We start from the raw sequence: 17,005 nt of genomic DNA on the forward strand, positions 1-17,005 counted from the left end.
TTACTAGTTTAGTATTTAAACAACTTTTAGAGATTTATTATGTACCTCATGACATTTTACACATTTCATATTGTATTTCTGATGGCATGAGTCTCTAAACCCTATGGTTGGGAGTGAGGAGCTTTGCTGTGTCTCGATGAATTAATGCAATTACTTATGTTTTCTATTCAATCACGCTTGTTTCTATTCTAAGATACTCGCTTGTACTTAACCATGATGAATGTGATGATCCGTGACACTTATCATCATTCTCAACCTATGAACGCGTGCCTGACAACCACTTCCGTTCTACCTTAGATTGAGTGTGTATCTCTTAGCCTCTTCGTTCATGATCAGAGTCTTCATGGTATAGGCTAGTATTATTGGTGGCCATTCCTGAGATCCGGAAAGTCTAAACCTTGTCTGTGGTATTCCAAGTAGGATCTGGGATGGGATGACTGTGACGAGCTTCAAACTCACAAGTGCTGGGCGTAGTGACAGACGCAAAAGGATCAATGGATCCTATTCCAACATGAGTGAGAACCGACAGATGATTAGTCGTGCGGTGACAGCGCATTTGGACCATTTTCATTGAGAGGACGGATGGTAGCCATTGACAACGGTGATCCACCAACATACAACTTACCATGGAAGGAGACCTGCGTGCATGAAGTAGAAGATAGTAAGAAAGAGGAGATTCAGAAGACAGAGCATCTCCAAAACCTCAATCTGTTCTCCATTACTGCATAACAAGTATTATTTAATTTATGCTTTTTACTCTTCATAAATATAATCACTCTTATCATTGATTTCCTGACTAAGAATTACAAAATAACCATAGCTTGCTTCAAGCCGACAATCTCCGTGGGATCGACCCTTACTCACGTAAGGTATTACTTGGACGACCCAGTGCACTTGCTGGTTAGTGGTACGAGTTGTGAAAAGTGTGATTCACAATTCGTATACCACCAACCTTCTTCCCAACCAATGAACCTTCCCTCTTATCCCAATGTGAAGCTTTTCCACCCTTGGCCTAAGACCATCAAGACCTTCAAGCTTTTTTCCAAGAGCAAGAAGGATTCCGAAAGACTCAAGGGTAACTCATGGCTACCATAGCCGAGGCGGTGAACTACTTAATCCTCGTACACTCATCTGATCAAGGCATTCCTCTTGAGGGATGTGAAAGGCCAACTAAAGAATGGAGTGAAGAGGAGGACGCAGAGCCTCAAGGGAAAGAAGAAGGGTTAGAGCTTGAAGGGCAACAAGAGGAAGAAAGTGAAGTATTTGAACCGGAAGAGAGAAGGAGATAATTGAGGGAGATTGATCAAGATGAGGATTCCATCATTGATGATTTTTTGTCCTCCTTAGTCAATCCCCTTAATGATCCTAATGAGCCTCTTCCCATTGAGTTTGAGAGAAACATGGAGGTAGACTTCTCACAACCTCCTTGTTATGACTTGAGTGATGGGGAAGAGAAAGTTGGTGAGGAAAGAGTTGACAACCAAGAGCATATTGAGTGGGTGGCAATCTTACCTATGAACTTCATTGGCCCCTACCAATATGCTATCTTGGAGACAAACTACCAACTCAAGATGCTGCTTGGGTTGGTACATGGTGGAGGAAGGGGTATTGGTTGCCAAGTGAATCCAAGATTCTTCAAGAAAATCCATCCAAGGCTTGGAGTTCAGGCATGGTGTAGAGCACAATCGGGTGATTTTCGGAGAATGTTGGGTTGTTACAAGGGTCAATCAGGAGCTTATCCATCCGGCTTGAAACATGGAAATCAACAAGAAGGTGATCGGATACCTAGAATATGGGATCCCAGAGGAGCTTCAAAGATCAAGCATGGATGGAGGTTCAAGGAGGAGTGGAAACACAAGCCACCCTAGCAAGAGTCTCCATAAAAAGTCCAACTTAGGACTATAAACTAAAGTGCTAGGTGGGAGACACCCCACCATGGTAACATCTTTCTTACCCTTTTTCTTTGTTAATAGTCTTAGTTTATTGCATATTTGCTTGCCATAGTTAGCTTAGGATTAGTTTAAATTTGAGTTTAGATAGGTTGAACTGCATATGGATCATGATTTTGTGATGTTTTGAATGTTTTTGGGTTGATATGTTGATGTACTAAGGGTTGGAACCTTGGTTTTGAAAAGGAAAGAATTTTCTGAAACAGGGCATCTGTGCGTACGCACCAAGCTGTGTGTCCGCACAAAACTGTGTTCTTCGCCACTTGTGCGGACGCACCAGCTTGTGCGTCCGCACACGAGCTTGCAGCTCCTCTGGTGGAAGCGTTAGCACAGCTTGTGCGCCTGCACCCCCCCCCCTTTTTCGCTCTGTGCGTGCGCACGGACTTGTGTGTGCACGCACACATGATCCATACAAAAAAAATCTTCTGTGCACACACTTCTTACACCTCCTTCTGTCCAGAGCGTTCGCACAACTTGTGTGGACGCACCCCTCCCTTTTCACTAGTGTGCGTACACACACATGTCTGTTCATACGCACAAGTGCTGTTTTGGGCAAAATTTTTATTTCTTTTACATTTAAGCCCTAACTCACTTCCGCCCCCTCCACCCCTCTCTTTTCTTGCTTCTTCCATGTTTTTCCTCTTGTTTTATTTAATCTTCATTGCATTTCATTTTTATTTTCGTTATTATATTAGTTTTACTTTAGTTGTTTCTATTTAAATAAGTTTCAAGTGTTTGTTTATTAGCGATAGGGTTGTCTCTTGATACAATGCACTTATACTTTGCTTTAATATGCAAGTACCTAGTGGATTTAAATACTCTTGTGTTGATTGTACCACTAGGGCAAATTATATAAGTGCATTGGATTAAGTGTTTGAATTGAAATTACTTGTTCATCATGATTTTCATATTAAAAATCATCACATGTCTAGTACTTGTTCCTTGTTAATTCTTTGCACTAGGCACTGTTACCATACTGAGAACCTCTGGTTCTCATACCATATTTCTGTTGTGTTTTTCAGATGCAGGTCGCAACCCACCTCGGTGAGTTATTTGGTTGGTGACAGAAGCGGATGATCCGGACTTCTTTCTGAGTCTTTGTGGTTTATTTTGTATATGTCTCTCACTTTTGTATTTTGTTTTGCCTAGAGGCTTGTATTTGAGAGAACAAAACTTGTATAAGTTATTTTTACTGTCTGGTTCTGTATATCTGTATATGGCTAGCCGGCTTAAACTCCACGAGTCGTGACTAGTTTTCTATGATATTATATACTTATCTTTTGATATATCTTATCTATAACTTGTGCTTTAAGATAGTACGTTTTGCGCTTTTCAAATTCTGTTTTTGAGCTATATCCTTCATCGGACTTCTAGATTATACTATTCTTTCTATATATGTATTATGTATGAGCTTAGAATTGTTGTAATCCCTTATTAACCTTTGCTTTACGATGCGAGGTAAAGCTTAGGCTAATTAGGGTGTTACATTTAGTGGTATCAAAGCGGTTCATCCTCGTGAGCCTGAGGGATGGACCGATTGTGCTTCAATGCATACTCCGTGTATCTTCTTTGATGCTATTAGGTTATCTATTTGATATTGCATAGCATGCTTGTTTGTGAGTGCCTGTTTGGGATAATTGAAGCACTAGGCTTTTGATATTGAGACTAATCACCTTGATATCGATTGTTTGGTGTAGACAGAAACCCTACATGGCTACTCGCGGACGAGGTCGAACACGTACATGAGAAAGTAGGAATGAGCGACCGGCCGACAACGATGCTGAGTTCATGGCGGCCATGGTAAACCTTGCAAACACTATGGAAGCTAATGCTGCTGCGACTCTGCAAGCTGTGCAGAGGTTAGGCCAACCGGCTGGAAACAGAAATGATAATGGAAATGGTGAAGGGAATGCTAATGATAACGCTGAGGGAAACGATGATAACACAAGTGGTGTTCTGATGACCTTGACGATGTTCCTCAAGGATCATCTGCCAACTTTTCGGGGAACAACTAATCCTACAGAAGCGGACAACTGGTTCCAGGCTATGGAGCATACTTTACAGGCGCAGCATGTTCCCATCAATCAATATGTCGAGTTCGCCGCTTATTAGCTTACGGGAGAGGCCCAGCCCTGGTGGCAAGCAGAGTGTCGCTTGCTACAGCTTTAGAATGCCGACATTCCATAGGAAGTGTTCCAAACGACCTTCTATAAGAAATACTTTCCTGAGTCCACAAGGGAAGCAATGGAGATAGAACTAATGTAGCTGAAGCAAGGTTCCATGTCTGTGGCAGATTACACTAGCAAGTTTGAGGAACTCTGTAGGTTTTCTGGGGTATGTCCGGGTGCCCCAGAGGCTTATGAGAGTTGGAAGTGTATTAAATACCAAAGGGGGCTAAAGGACAAGATTATGACTACTGTGGCTCCTATGGAGATCCGTATCTTCTCCGACTTGGTGAATAAGGCAAGAGTGGTGGAGGAGTATGCCAAAACTGTGGCGGCGTCCAAGGACACTCATAGAGGGAGCTCTAGTCAGAGGCGTGGCAAGTATTTTCATCCGAGAGGACAAAGCTTCAAGAGAGGAGGATATCCACCTCAAGGGCTAGGAGGCTTCAGAAAGAACATTCATGATTAGATTCAACATGGCAAAGGGAGAGAAAATCAGAGTAAGAGTTCTTCGGATTTAGCTTGTGATTGTTGTGGACGTTTTCATCCATATGACTCTTGCAAGATTGATATAGGTGGGTGCTACAACTGTGGCTTGCCTGGAAATTTTGCGAGGCATTGCACATGTGGGAAGAACCCAAGTGCGGGTCAGAGTCAGCACCAGGGGCGAGTTTTTGCTGTGAATGCCAAGGATGCTTCCAAGACGGATCCGTTGATGAGAGGTATATGTTTAATTGGTGATAAATCCTTAGTTGCATTATATGATACTGGAGCTTCGCATTCGTTTATTTCGTTTGCTAAAGTTGAGGAATTAGGCTTGAAAGTGTCAGAGTTACAATTTGATCTCCATGTACATACTTTGCATCAGACGGTTATGACTAGGTTAGGGTGTAGGCAAGTAGGTTTCAAACTTGAGGGTAGAGACTTTGTGCATGACTTGATTTGTTTGCCAATGGTTGGATTGGAGATGATTTTGGGGTTTGATTGGTTGTCAAAGAATCGGGTTTTGTTAAATTGCTTTGAGCGGTCAATTCGGTTTATGCCAGAAGGAGAAAATGGAGCGGTGGTAGCTACGGGGTATTATCTGAACTCTGTAATGGTGCATTGTAGTGGGAAGGAGTGTCAGGGTTATATCCTGTTGGTTGGTAACGCATTAGGTGATGCCCAGGACATAGATCAGATACCGGTGGTTAGAAATTTTCCAAAAGTGTTCCCGAAAGATATCCCTGAGTTCCCACCTCAAAGGAAAATTGAATTTTCGATTGAATTGGAGCTGGGAGCCAAACCAGTGTCGATTGCGCCATATCGAATGGCTCCGATAGAGCTGGCAGAATCAAAGACTCAGTTGGAAGAGCTTCTGAACAAGAGGTACATTCGACCGAGTGTACCACTGCGGGGAGTGCCAGTTTTATTGGTAAAGAAAAAAGATGGAAGAATGCGATTGTGCGTGGATTACCGACAGTTGAACAAAGTGACTGTACAGAATAAGTACCCGCTGCCAAGGATAGATGACATGATGGATCAGTTGCAAGGAGCTGGAGTGTTTTCTAAGATTGATTTGAGATCTGGGTACCATCAAATAAGGGTGAAAGAGATGATATCCCTAAGACTGCGTTCAGGACGCGCTATGGACACTATGAGTTTGCGGTGATGTCCTTTGGGTTAACGAACGCACCTACTGTTTTCATGGATTACATGAACAGAATGTTTTGTTCCTTTTTGGACAAATTTGTGGTGGTTTTCATAGACGACATCTTAGTTTACTCTAAGATGGCAAAGGAGCATGAGGAGTGATGAGCGGATAATTTATACACTTTTTGGCATTGTTTTTAGTGTGTTTTCAGTATAATTTAGTTAGTTTTTATTATATTTCTATTAGTTTTTAAATAAAAATCACAATTCTGGACTTTACTATGAGTTTGTGTGTTTTTCTGTAATTTCAGGTGTTTTCTGGCTGAAATTGAGGGAGCTGAGCAAAAATTTGATTCAGGCTGAAAAAGGACTGCTGATGCTATTGGATTCTGACCTCCCTGCACTCGGAATAGATTTTCTGGAGCTACAGGAGTCTAATTGGGGCGCTCTCAATTGAGTTGGAAAGTAGACGTCCAGGGCTTTCCATAAATATATAATAGTCCATACTTTGCTCAAGGATAGATGATGTAAACTGGCGTTCAACGCCAGTTCCATGTTGCAGTCTGGCGTCAAACGCCAGAAATAGATTACAAATGGGAGTTGAACGCCAGAAACAGGTTACAACCTGGCGTTTAACTCCAGAAACAGCCTAGGCACGTGAGAAGCTTAAGTCTCAGCCCCAACACACACCAAGCGGGCCCCAGAAGTAGATTTCTGCACCATCTATCATAGTTTATTCATTTTCTGTAAACCTAGGTTACTAGTTTAGTATTTAAACAACTTTTAGAGGTCTATTTCGCAACTCATGACATTTTAGTTCTGAACTTTGTACTCTTTGATGGAATGAGTCTTTGAACTCCATTGTTGGGGGTGAGGAGCTCTGCTGTGTTTCGATGAATTAATGCAACTATTTCTGTTTTCTATTCAAACACGCTTGTTTCTATTTAAGATGTTTATTCGCACTTCAATATGATGGATGTGATGATCCGTGACACTCATCATCATCCTCAACCTATGAATGCGTGCCTGACAACCACCTCCGTTCTACCTTCGATTGAATGAATATCTCTTGGATTCCTTAATCAGAATCTTCTTGGTATAAGCTAGAATCCATTGGCAGCATTCTTGAGAATCCGAAAAGTCTAAACCTTGTCTGTGGTATTCTGAGTAGGATTCAGGGATTGAATGACTGTGATGAGCTTCAAACTCACAAGGGCTGGGCGTAGTGACAGACGCAAAAGGATCAATGGATCCTATTCCAGCATGAGTGAGAACCGACAGATGATTAGCCATGCGGTGACAGCGCTCCTGGACCTTTTTTACTGAGAGGACGGATGGTAGCCATTGACAACGGTGATCCACCAACACACAGCTTGCCATAGGAGGAACCTTGCGTGCGTGAAGAAGAAGACAGGGAGAAAGCAGAGATTCAGAAGACAAAGCATCTGCAAAACTCCAACATATTCTCCATTACTGCAGAACAAGTATTTAATCCATGCTCTTTTATTCTTCATAATTCATACTGATAATTATAATTGATTTCCTGACTAAGATTTACAAGATAACCATAGATTGCTTCAAACCAACAATCTCCGTGGGATCGACCCTTACTCACGTAAGGTATTACTTGGACGACCCAGTGCACTTGCTGGTTAGTGGTACGAGTTGTGAAAAGTGTGATTCACAATTCGTGCACCAAGTTTTTAGCGCCGTTGCCGGGGATTGTTCGAGTTTGAACAACTGACGGTTCATCCTGTGCTTAGATTAGGAAGATTTTGTCTTTTGGGTCAGAGTCTTTTACTTTCTTTTCAAAAATCTTTCAAAAGATTTTTATTTTTCTTTATTAATCTGTGATTTGTCTTTGAGTCATTTATTATTGTTCTTGTTAAAATTTTAGAATCCTTATTTTCTTTTTCAAAAATAATTTTTCGAAATTTTATTTTTTTTACTAATAATTGAATTTCTCTGTTTGAGTTTAGTTTTATATTTTAAGTTTGGTGTCAATTGAATGTCTTTATTTTCCTTTAAAATTTTCGAATTAGTGTTCATTGTTCTTTCTTGATCTTCAAGTTGTTCTTGTTTATTTTCCTTGTTTGATTTTTAGTTTCTCTTGTTCTGTGTCTGTTCTTGTTTTTCTTGTGCTTTTTCAAAATATCAGTTTCCAAGGAAAATTTTATTTTTTTTATACAATATTAAAACACTTTAAATTTATAACTCAATTGGCTAGAGCGTTGTGTTTATGTTCTGGGTAATTGGGAATCTTCCTTTTAAAACTTTTTCAAAAATAATTTTTCTTTGAGCAAATCTTGTGTCAAGTTTTAAGTTTGGTGTTTTCTTGTTAGCTTTTCCTTAGTTTTCGAAAAATTTTATTGTTATTTTCTAAAAATTTTAAGTTTGGTGTTCTTTCTTCATGTTCTTGTTGTTTTTGTGAGTCTTCAAAGTGTTCTTGAGTCTTCCTTGTGTTTTGATCTTAAAATTTTTAAGTTTGGTGTTCCTTGGTGTTTCCCTCCAAAATTTTCGAAAATAAGGAACATTGGATCTAAAAATTTTAAGTTGTATGTCTTTTGTGTGTTTTTCTCTTTCATCATAAAATTCAAAAAAAAAATATATCTTTTCTCTCTATTTTAAAGTGAATTTTCGAAAATTGCTTTTAAAATTCAGATTTCTATTTCAAAATTTAAAATCTTTTTCAAAAATCATATCCAAAGTTTTTCAAATCTTCTTAATTAAGTAATTATTTTTGTTTTAATTTTTTTTATTCTTAATTTTCGAATTCTATATTTAATTTCAAACTATTTTATTCTCTTTTCTTTTATTATTTATTTATTCATTCCCTTTTTACAAAAAAAATAATAAAAATATATTCTATTTGCTATTCATATCAATTCCCTTTTCTCCATCACGGATCTAAGTGGAGCTGAACAGTTCAGAAGGACTCTGGGGTCATATGCCAACCCCACTACTGCTTCATATGGGAGTAGTGTCTGTATACCCTCCATTGGAGTCAGTAGCTTTGAGTTGAATCCTCAGCTCATTATCATGGTGCAGCAAAGTTGCTAGTATTCCGATCTTCCACAGGAAGAACCTACAGAGTTTCTGGCACAGTTTTTACAGATTGCTGACACAGTACATGATAAGGAAGTAGATCAGGATGTCTACAGATTATTACTGTTTCCATTTGCTGTAAAAGACCAAGCTAAGAGGTGGTTAAATAACCAACCTAAGGCTAGCATAAGGACATGGAAACAGCTGTCAGAAAAATTCCTGAATCAATACTTCCCTCCAAAATGGATGACACAGCTAAGGCTGGTCATCCAAGGCTTTAAACAAGGAGATAATGAATCTCTTTATGATGCCTGAGAGAGATATAGAGAGATACTAAGAAAATGCCCCTCTGAAATATTTTCAGAGTGGGTGCAGTTAGACATCTTCTATTATGGGCTTACAGAGAAAGCTCAAATTTCTCTAGATCACTCAGCTGGTGGATCTATACACATGAGAAAGACAATTGAAGAGGCTCAAGAGCTTATTGATACAGTTGCCAGAAATCAGCATCTGTACCTAAGCAGTGAATCTTCCATGAAAGAAGAGGCTAAAACAGTAACTGCTGAACTCAGTCCTGCAGAACAAATTACTGAATTCAATCAGCAATTAAACTTTCTAACAAAACAGCTGGCCGAATTAAAGGAGATACTATAAGACACAAGAATAGCTAATTTGAAAATGGAAGTACAGTTGAAGCAAACAGAACAGCAGTTATCAAAACAAATAATGGAAGAGTGCCAAGCAATTTAATTAAGAAGTAGGAAAACATTAAATACCTCACTTCAAGGCAGCAGGAAGCCAAGAAATGAACAACCTGCTATCCAAAATCCCTCTGAGGACAGTAAGAGCCCAGAGAGGAATAACTCTGGCGTACAAACGCTAGAAACAGGCAAGGATTTGGCGTCAAATGCCCAATGGAAGCTCAGTTCTGGCGTTCAAATGCCAGGAACAGGTAAGGAGTTGGCGTCCAACGCCACTCCAGCTTCTAACCCTGGCATTCAAATGCCAGTGAGGGATCAGACACACACAAGTGCTGATAACAACCCCTCTAAAAAGGTTTCTCCAACCACCTCTGTAGGAAATAAACATGCAGCAACTAAGGTTGAGGAATATAAAGCCAAGATACCTTATCCTCAAAAACTCTGCCATGAGGAGCAGGATAAGCAATTTGCTCGCTTTGCAGATTATCTCAGGACTCTTGAAATAAAGATTCCGTTTGCAGAGGCACTTGAGCAAATACCTTCTTATGCCAAGTTCATGAAAGAGATCTTGAGTCATAAAAAGGATTGGAGAGAAACTGAAAGAGTTCTCCTCACTGAAGAATGCAGTGCAGTCATTCTAAAAAGCTTTCCAGAAAAGCTTAAAGATCCCGGAAGCTTTCTAATACCATGCATACTAGAGGGTAATTACACCAAGATAGCTTTATGTGATCTTGGGGCAAGCATCAACCTAATACCTGCATCCACTATCAGAAAGCTTGGATTAACTGAAGAAGTTAAACCAACCCGAATATGTCTCCAACTTGCTGACGGCTCCATTAAATACCCATCAGGCGTGATTGAGGACATGATTGTCAGGGTTGGGCCATTCGCCTTTCCCACTGACTTTGTAGTGCAGGAAATAGAGGAGCACAAAAGTGCTACTCTCATTCTAGGAAGACCTTTCCTAGTAACTGGATGAACTCTCATTGATGTCCAAAAGGGGGAAGTAACCCTGAGAGTCAATGAGGATGAGTTTAAGTTGAATGCTGTCAAAGCCATGCAGCATCTAGACACACCAAAAGACTACATGAAAGTTGATCTCATTGACTCTTTGGTAGAGGAGGTCAACATGGCTGAGAGTCTCGAATCAGAGCTAGAAGACATCTTTAAAGATGTTCAGCCTGATTTGAAGGGTTCAGAGGAATTGAAAAAGCCTCTGAGATTTCCTCAGGAAGAGGAGAAACCTCCTAAACCCGAGCTCAAGCCATTACCACCATCCCTGAAATATGCATTTCTGGGAGAAGGTGACACTTTTCCAGTGATCATAAGCTCTGCTTTAAATCCACTGGAAGAGGAAGCACTAATTCAAGTGCTAAGGACACACAAGATAGCTCTTAGGTGGTCCATAAGTGACCTTAAGGGCATAAGCCCAGATAGATGCATGCACAAAATCCTATTGGAGGATGATGCTAAGCCAGTAGTTCAACCATAGAGGCGGCTAAATCCAGCCATGAAGGAAGTGGTGCAGAAAGAGGTCACCAAATTATTGGAGGCTGGGATTATTTATCCTATTTTTGATAGCCCCTGGGTGAGCCCTGTTCAAGTTGTTCCCAAGAAAGGAGGCATGACAGTGGTTCATAATGAAAAAAATGAACTGGTTCCTACAAGAACAGTTACAGGGTGGCGCATGTGTATTGACTACAGAAGGCTCAACACAGCCACCAGAAAGGATCATTTTCCTTTACCATTTATAGACCAGATGCTAGAGAGACTAGCAGGTCATGAATATTACTGCTTTTTGGATGGCTATTCAGGTTAAAACCAAATTGCAGTAGATCCTCATGACCAAGAGAAAACAACATTCACATGTCCTTCTGGAGTATTTGCTTACAGAAGAATGCCTTTTGGTCTATGTAATGCACCTGCAACCTTTCAGAGGTGCATGCTCTCTATCTTCTCTGATATGGTAGAGAAATTTCTGGAAGTCTTCATGGATGACTTTTCAGTATTTGGAGACTCATTCAGCTCCTGCCTTGACCATTTAGCACTTGTTCTGAAAAGATGCCAAGAGACCAACCTAGTTTTAAACTGGGAAAAATGTCACTTTATGATGACTGAAGGAATTGTCCTTGGGCATAAAATTTCAAACAAGGGGATAGAGGTGGATCAAGCTAAAGTGGAAGTAATTGAAAAATTACCACCACCTGCTAATGTTAAGGCAATCAGAAGCTTTCTGGGGCATGCAGGATTCTACAGGAGGTTTATAAAAGATTTTTCAAAAATTGTAAAACCCCTGAGCAATCTGCTAGTTGCTGACACGCCATTTGTGTTTGACACAAAGTGTCTGCAAGCGTTTGAGACTCTGAAAGCTAAGCTGGTCACAGTACCAGTTATTTCTGCACCAGACTGGACATTACCATTTGAACTAATGTGTGATGCCAGTGACCATGCCATTGGTGCAATACTGGGGCAGAGGCATGACAAGCTTCTGATGTCATTTATTATGCTAGCCGTGTTTTAAATGATGCCCAGAAAAATTACACAACCACAAAAAAAGAATTGCTTGCAGTGGTTTATGCCATTGACAAGTTTAGATCATACTTAGTAGGATCAAAAGTGATTGTGTACACTGACCATGCTGCTCTTAAATATCTACTCACAAAGTAGGATTCAAAACCCAGGCTCATAAGATGGGTGTTGCTTCTGCAAGAGTTTGATATAGAAATAGGAGACAGAAAAGGGACAGAGAACCAAGTGGCTGATCATCTATCCCGGATAGAACCAGCAGAAGGGGAGTTTCCCCCCTCTATTGAGATCTCTGAGACCTTTCCGGATGAGCATTTGTTTACCATTTAGGGAACACCATGGTTTACAGACATTGCAAACTATAAAGCTGCAAGGTTCATACCTAGGGAGTACAGCAGGCAACAAAAGAAAAAATTAATTACTGATGCAAAGTACTACTTGTGGGATGAACCCTATCTCTTTAAGAGATGTGCAGACGGAATAATCCGTAGGTGTGTGCCTAGAGAAGAAGCACAGAGGATCTTATGGCTTTGCCATGGATCACAATACGGAGGCCATTTTGGAGGTGAGCGAACAGCCACCAAGGTCCTCCAATGTGGCTTCTACTGGCCTACACTCTATAGGGATTCCCGAGAATTTATACGTAAATGTGACAGTTGCCAAAGTGCTGGTAATCTGCCTCATGGTTACGCCATGCCTCAATAGAGAATCTTGGAGATTGAGTTGTTTGATGTATGGGGAATTAACTTCATGGGACCTTTCCCACCATCATACTCAAATACTTATATTCTGGTGGTAGTTGACTATGTATCAAAATGGGTAGAGGCCGTTGCCACACCCACCAATGATACTAAAATAGTGCTGAAGTTCCTCCAGAAACATATCTTCAGCAGGTTTGGTGTCCCTAGAGTACTAATCAGTGATGGGGGCACTCACTTCTGCAACAAATAGCTTTACTCTGCCATGGTCCGGTATGGGATTCGCCATAAGGTGGCGACTCCATATCATCCACAGACAAATGGGCAAGCTGAAGTTTCTAACAGAAAACTAAAAAGAATCCTGGAACGGACTGTAAGTACCCGTAGAAAGGATTGGGCAAGAAGCTTGGATGATGCTCTGTGGGCTTATAGAACAGCATTCAAGACTCCTATAGGGACCTCTCCATACCAACTTGTGTATGGTAAGGCCTGTCATCTGCCCGTGGAACTGGAACATAAGGCCTACTGGGCAACCATATTCCTAAACTTTGATGCCAAATTAGCTGGAGAAAAAAGATTGCTCCAGCTGAATGAGCTAGAGGAATTCAGACTCCTACTTTCGAAAATGCCAAGCTTTATAAAGAGAAATAAAAAAGGTGGCATGACAAAAAGCTATCATATAGAGTCTTTGAACCAGGACAAAAGGTTCTGTTGTTTAACTCTAGGCTCAGGCTATTCCCCGAGAAACTGAAATCCCGGTGGAGGGGACCATATGTGATTACAAGTGTATCACCATATGGTTATGTGGAGCTTCAAGACATTGATTCTGATAAGAAGTTCATTGTTAATGGACATAGAATCAAGCACTATCTTGAAGGCAATGTTGAGCAAGAGTGCTCAAGGCTGAGGCTAGATTAAAAGCTCAGCAAGGTCCAGCTAAAGACAATAAAGAAGCGCTTGCTGGGAGGCAACCCAGCCATTAGCAAAACTTTTTCTGTTACTTTATTTTATTTTATTCCTCATTTTATTTATATGAGCTTAATATTAACAAGGTAAAGAATCAATTGCATAAGTCCACAGGGTTACAGAAGAATTCAGAGCACAAAACAGGAAAAAGGAGCTTACTAGCAAGAAAATGCCAGTAAGAAACACAACTGGGCGTTAAACGCCCAAAAGGAGCATCTACTGGGCGTTTAACGCCAGTAAAGATAGCCATCTGGGCATTAAACGCTAGAAAGAAACAACTTCTGGGCGTTTAATGCCAGATTTACAGCATCCTGGGTGTTCAGAAAAACCCCCAGTGACAAAGGGGTTTCTGGCGTTTAACGCCAGCTAGAAGCAACAGCTGGGCGTTAAACGCCCAAAACAAGCACCAACTGGGCGTTAAACGCCCAAAACATGCATCAGTTGGGCATTTAACGCCAGGATTGTGGGGAGTAGGCAATTTCGTTTTCAATTCAAATTTTTTCCATTTTTTATGTTTCAATTCATGATTTCTTTCACAAACATGTTACAAATCCTAATTTTTCAAATTCTTTTTTCAAAAGATATAAAATGTATCTTAATTCATAAACCCTTTTTCTTAATCCCCTTCAAATTATTTTGAAATCCTTTTCAAAATAAATCTATCTCTTTTCCTTCTCAAATCTTTTCAACTAATCAATATCTTTTTCAAATCTTCACATCATCTTTTGCAAAATTCAGATTTATCTTTTTCAAATATCTTTCATATCTTTTCAATTTTAAATCATATCTTTTTCCTATCATACTTATCTTTTACAAATCATATCTTCTATCATATCTCCTTCAAAATTTTCGAACCCACCCTCCCTTTTCCCTTTAAATCCTAATTCGGCCTCCCCCTCTCTACCACAAGTTGCGCCTGGCTCTCCCTCTTTCCCTCTCCGTTCTTTTCTTTTGCTTGAGGACAAGCAAACCTCTAAGTTTGGTGTGTTTATCCGTGATCACTAAGCTAATACCCACTAAGATCATGGCTCCCAAGGGAAAACAAACCGACTCAAGAGGCAAGAAGGAGAATATTCCAAAACCACTTTGGAATCAAGGGAAGTTCATAACCAAAGAACATTCAGAACATTTTTTACAAAATAATGAGTCTAAGGTCAGTGATCCCGGAAGTTAAATTCGATCTGAAAGAAGTTGAATATCCGGAGATCCAAGAGCAAATTCGAAACAGAAGCTGGGAAGTCCTAGCTAATCCTGAAACAAAGGTGGGAAGAAACATGGTTCAGGAATTCTATGCTAATCTATGGCAGACGGACAGGCAGAGGATAGCTGGAACTGCATTCTATGACTATAGAACTTTGGTCAGAGGGAAGGTTGTTCACACCCACCCTGATAAAATATGGGAGATCTTCAAGCTGCCTCAACTGCAAGATGACCCAGACTCCTTTAATAGGAGAATGATGGGATCAAACCTAGGATTGGACAAAATCCTAGAGGACATATGCCTCCCTGGAGCCAAGTGGACAACCAACACAAAGGGTGCCCCGAACCAACTCAAGAGAGGAGATCTCAAACCAGTTGCCAGAGGCTGGCTAGACTTCATTGGGCGCTCTATACTGCCCACTAGCAACCGCTCTGAGGTCACCATCAGAAGAGTAGTGATGATTCATTGCATTATGCTAGAAAAAGAAGTGGAAGTTCATCAGCTGATTGCTTGTGAGCTTTACAAAATTGCAAACAAGAACTCCAAAGATGCTAAATTGGCTTATCCAAGCTTAATCCCTCTGTTATGTAAAGATGATGGGATAAAGATGGGAGTAGATAAGTATATCTCAGTTGAGCAACCAATCACCAAAAAGTCTATGGAAGGACAACAAGTGCAGGACGACCCCATCAAGAGAAAAGCAGAGGAGCTCCTCCCGAAAATCCCTCAAATTGAATACTGGGAGCGCCTAGAAGCATCTGTCACCAAGTTGCAAGAAGCTGTGAATCAACTGAAGGAAGAACAGCAAAATCAAAACAGCATGCTATGCAAACTGCTTAAAGAACAAGAAGAGCAAAGGCGTGACATAAAGGAACTGAAGCGCCAGAAGCTATCTCTTGAAGGGCCAAGCACCCCACAGACTAAAGAAGCATCTACCTCCCAAAATAAAGGTTGTTGAGTCCTAACTCTGAGATAACCTTTTATCTATTTTAAGAGTATTAGAGTTAGAGTCATTTATTTTTAAGTCCTTAATTTCCTGTCTTTTATTATTAAGTGTCTACTTTTATGCCTAATTTATATTATTAAATAATAAATAAAGATTACAGTCTATGCCTTAAAGTTATGAATATCCTATGAATCCATCACCTTTCTTAAATAAAAAATGTTTTAATTACAAAAGAACAAGAAGTACATGGTTTCAAATTAATCCTTGAAACTAGTTTAGTTATTTTGATGTGGTGACAATACTTTTTGTTTTCTGAATGAATGCTTGAACAGTGCATATGTCTTTTGAATTTGATGTTTATGAATGTTAAATATGTTGGCTCTTGAAAGAATGATGAAAAAGGAGAAATGTTATTTGATAATCTAAAAAATCATAAAAATGATTCTTGAAGCAAGAAAAAGAAGTGAATACAAAAGCTTGCAAAAAAAAAAGCCAATAGCCCTTAAAACCAAAAGGCAAGGGTGATAAAAATGATCCAAGGCTTTGAGCATCAGTGGATAGGAGGGCCTAAAGGAATAAAATCCTGGCCTAAGCGGCTAAACCAAGCTGTCCCTAACCATGTGCTTGTGCCGTGAAGGTGTCAAGTGAAAACTTGAGACTGAGCGGTTAAAGTCAAGGTCAAAAGCAAAAGAAGAGTGTGCTTAAGAACCCTGGACACCTCTAATTGGGGACTTTAGCAAAGCTGAGTCACAATCTGAAAAGGTTCACCCAGTTATGTGTCTGTGGCATTTATGTATCCGGTGGTAATACTGGAAAACAAAGTGCTTAGGGCCACGACCAAGACTCATAAAGTAGCTGTGTTCAAGAATCAACATACTAAACTGGGAGAATCAATAACACTATCTGAATTCTAAGTTCTTATAGATGCCAATCATTCTGAACCTCAATGGATAAAGTGAGATGCCAGAACTATTCAAGAGGCAAAAAGCTACAAGTCCCACTCATCTGATTGGAGCTAAGTTTCATTGATATTTTGGAATTTATAGTATATTCTCTTCTTTTTATCCTATTTGATTTTCAGTTGCTTGGGGACAAGCAACAATTTAAGTTTGGTGTTGTGATGAGCGGATAATTTATACACTTTTTGGCATTATTTTTAGTATGTTTTCAGTATAA

General features: G+C 40.0%; 1 protein-coding gene across 1 annotated transcript; it reads left to right on the plus strand.

Annotated features, from left to right (window-relative positions):
• The first annotated feature begins 4,229 nt into the window (after positions 1-4,229).
• LOC107620582 (uncharacterized) lies at positions 4,230-5,765 on the plus strand. The gene is made up of 3 exons (XM_088492121.1): positions 4,230-4,491; positions 4,600-5,441; positions 5,577-5,765. Exons 1-3 carry the CDS (start codon positions 4,230-4,232, stop codon positions 5,763-5,765), a joined length of 1,293 nt encoding a protein of 430 aa, XP_088348247.1.
• The last annotated feature ends 11,240 nt before the right edge of the window (positions 5,766-17,005 follow it).

This window comes from Arachis ipaensis, chromosome B10, assembly GCF_059453495.1.
Source record: "Arachis ipaensis isolate K30076 ecotype BB chromosome B10, ASM5945349v1, whole genome shotgun sequence".
NCBI classification, from domain to species: Eukaryota; Viridiplantae; Streptophyta; class Magnoliopsida; order Fabales; family Fabaceae; genus Arachis; species Arachis ipaensis.

Coding starts and splice junctions, on each gene's coding strand:
- LOC107620582 (XM_088492121.1), top strand. CDS start 4,230: ATGTCTGTGGCAGATTACACTAGCAAGTTTGAGGAACTCTGTAGGTTT. Junction 4,492..4,599: donor GAGCTCTAGTCAGAGGCGTG/GCAAGTATTTTC, acceptor AACATGGCAAAG/GGAGAGAAAATCAGAGTAAG. Junction 5,442..5,576: donor GAATGGCTCCGATAGAGCTG/GCAGAATCAAAG, acceptor GATTACCGACAG/TTGAACAAAGTGACTGTACA.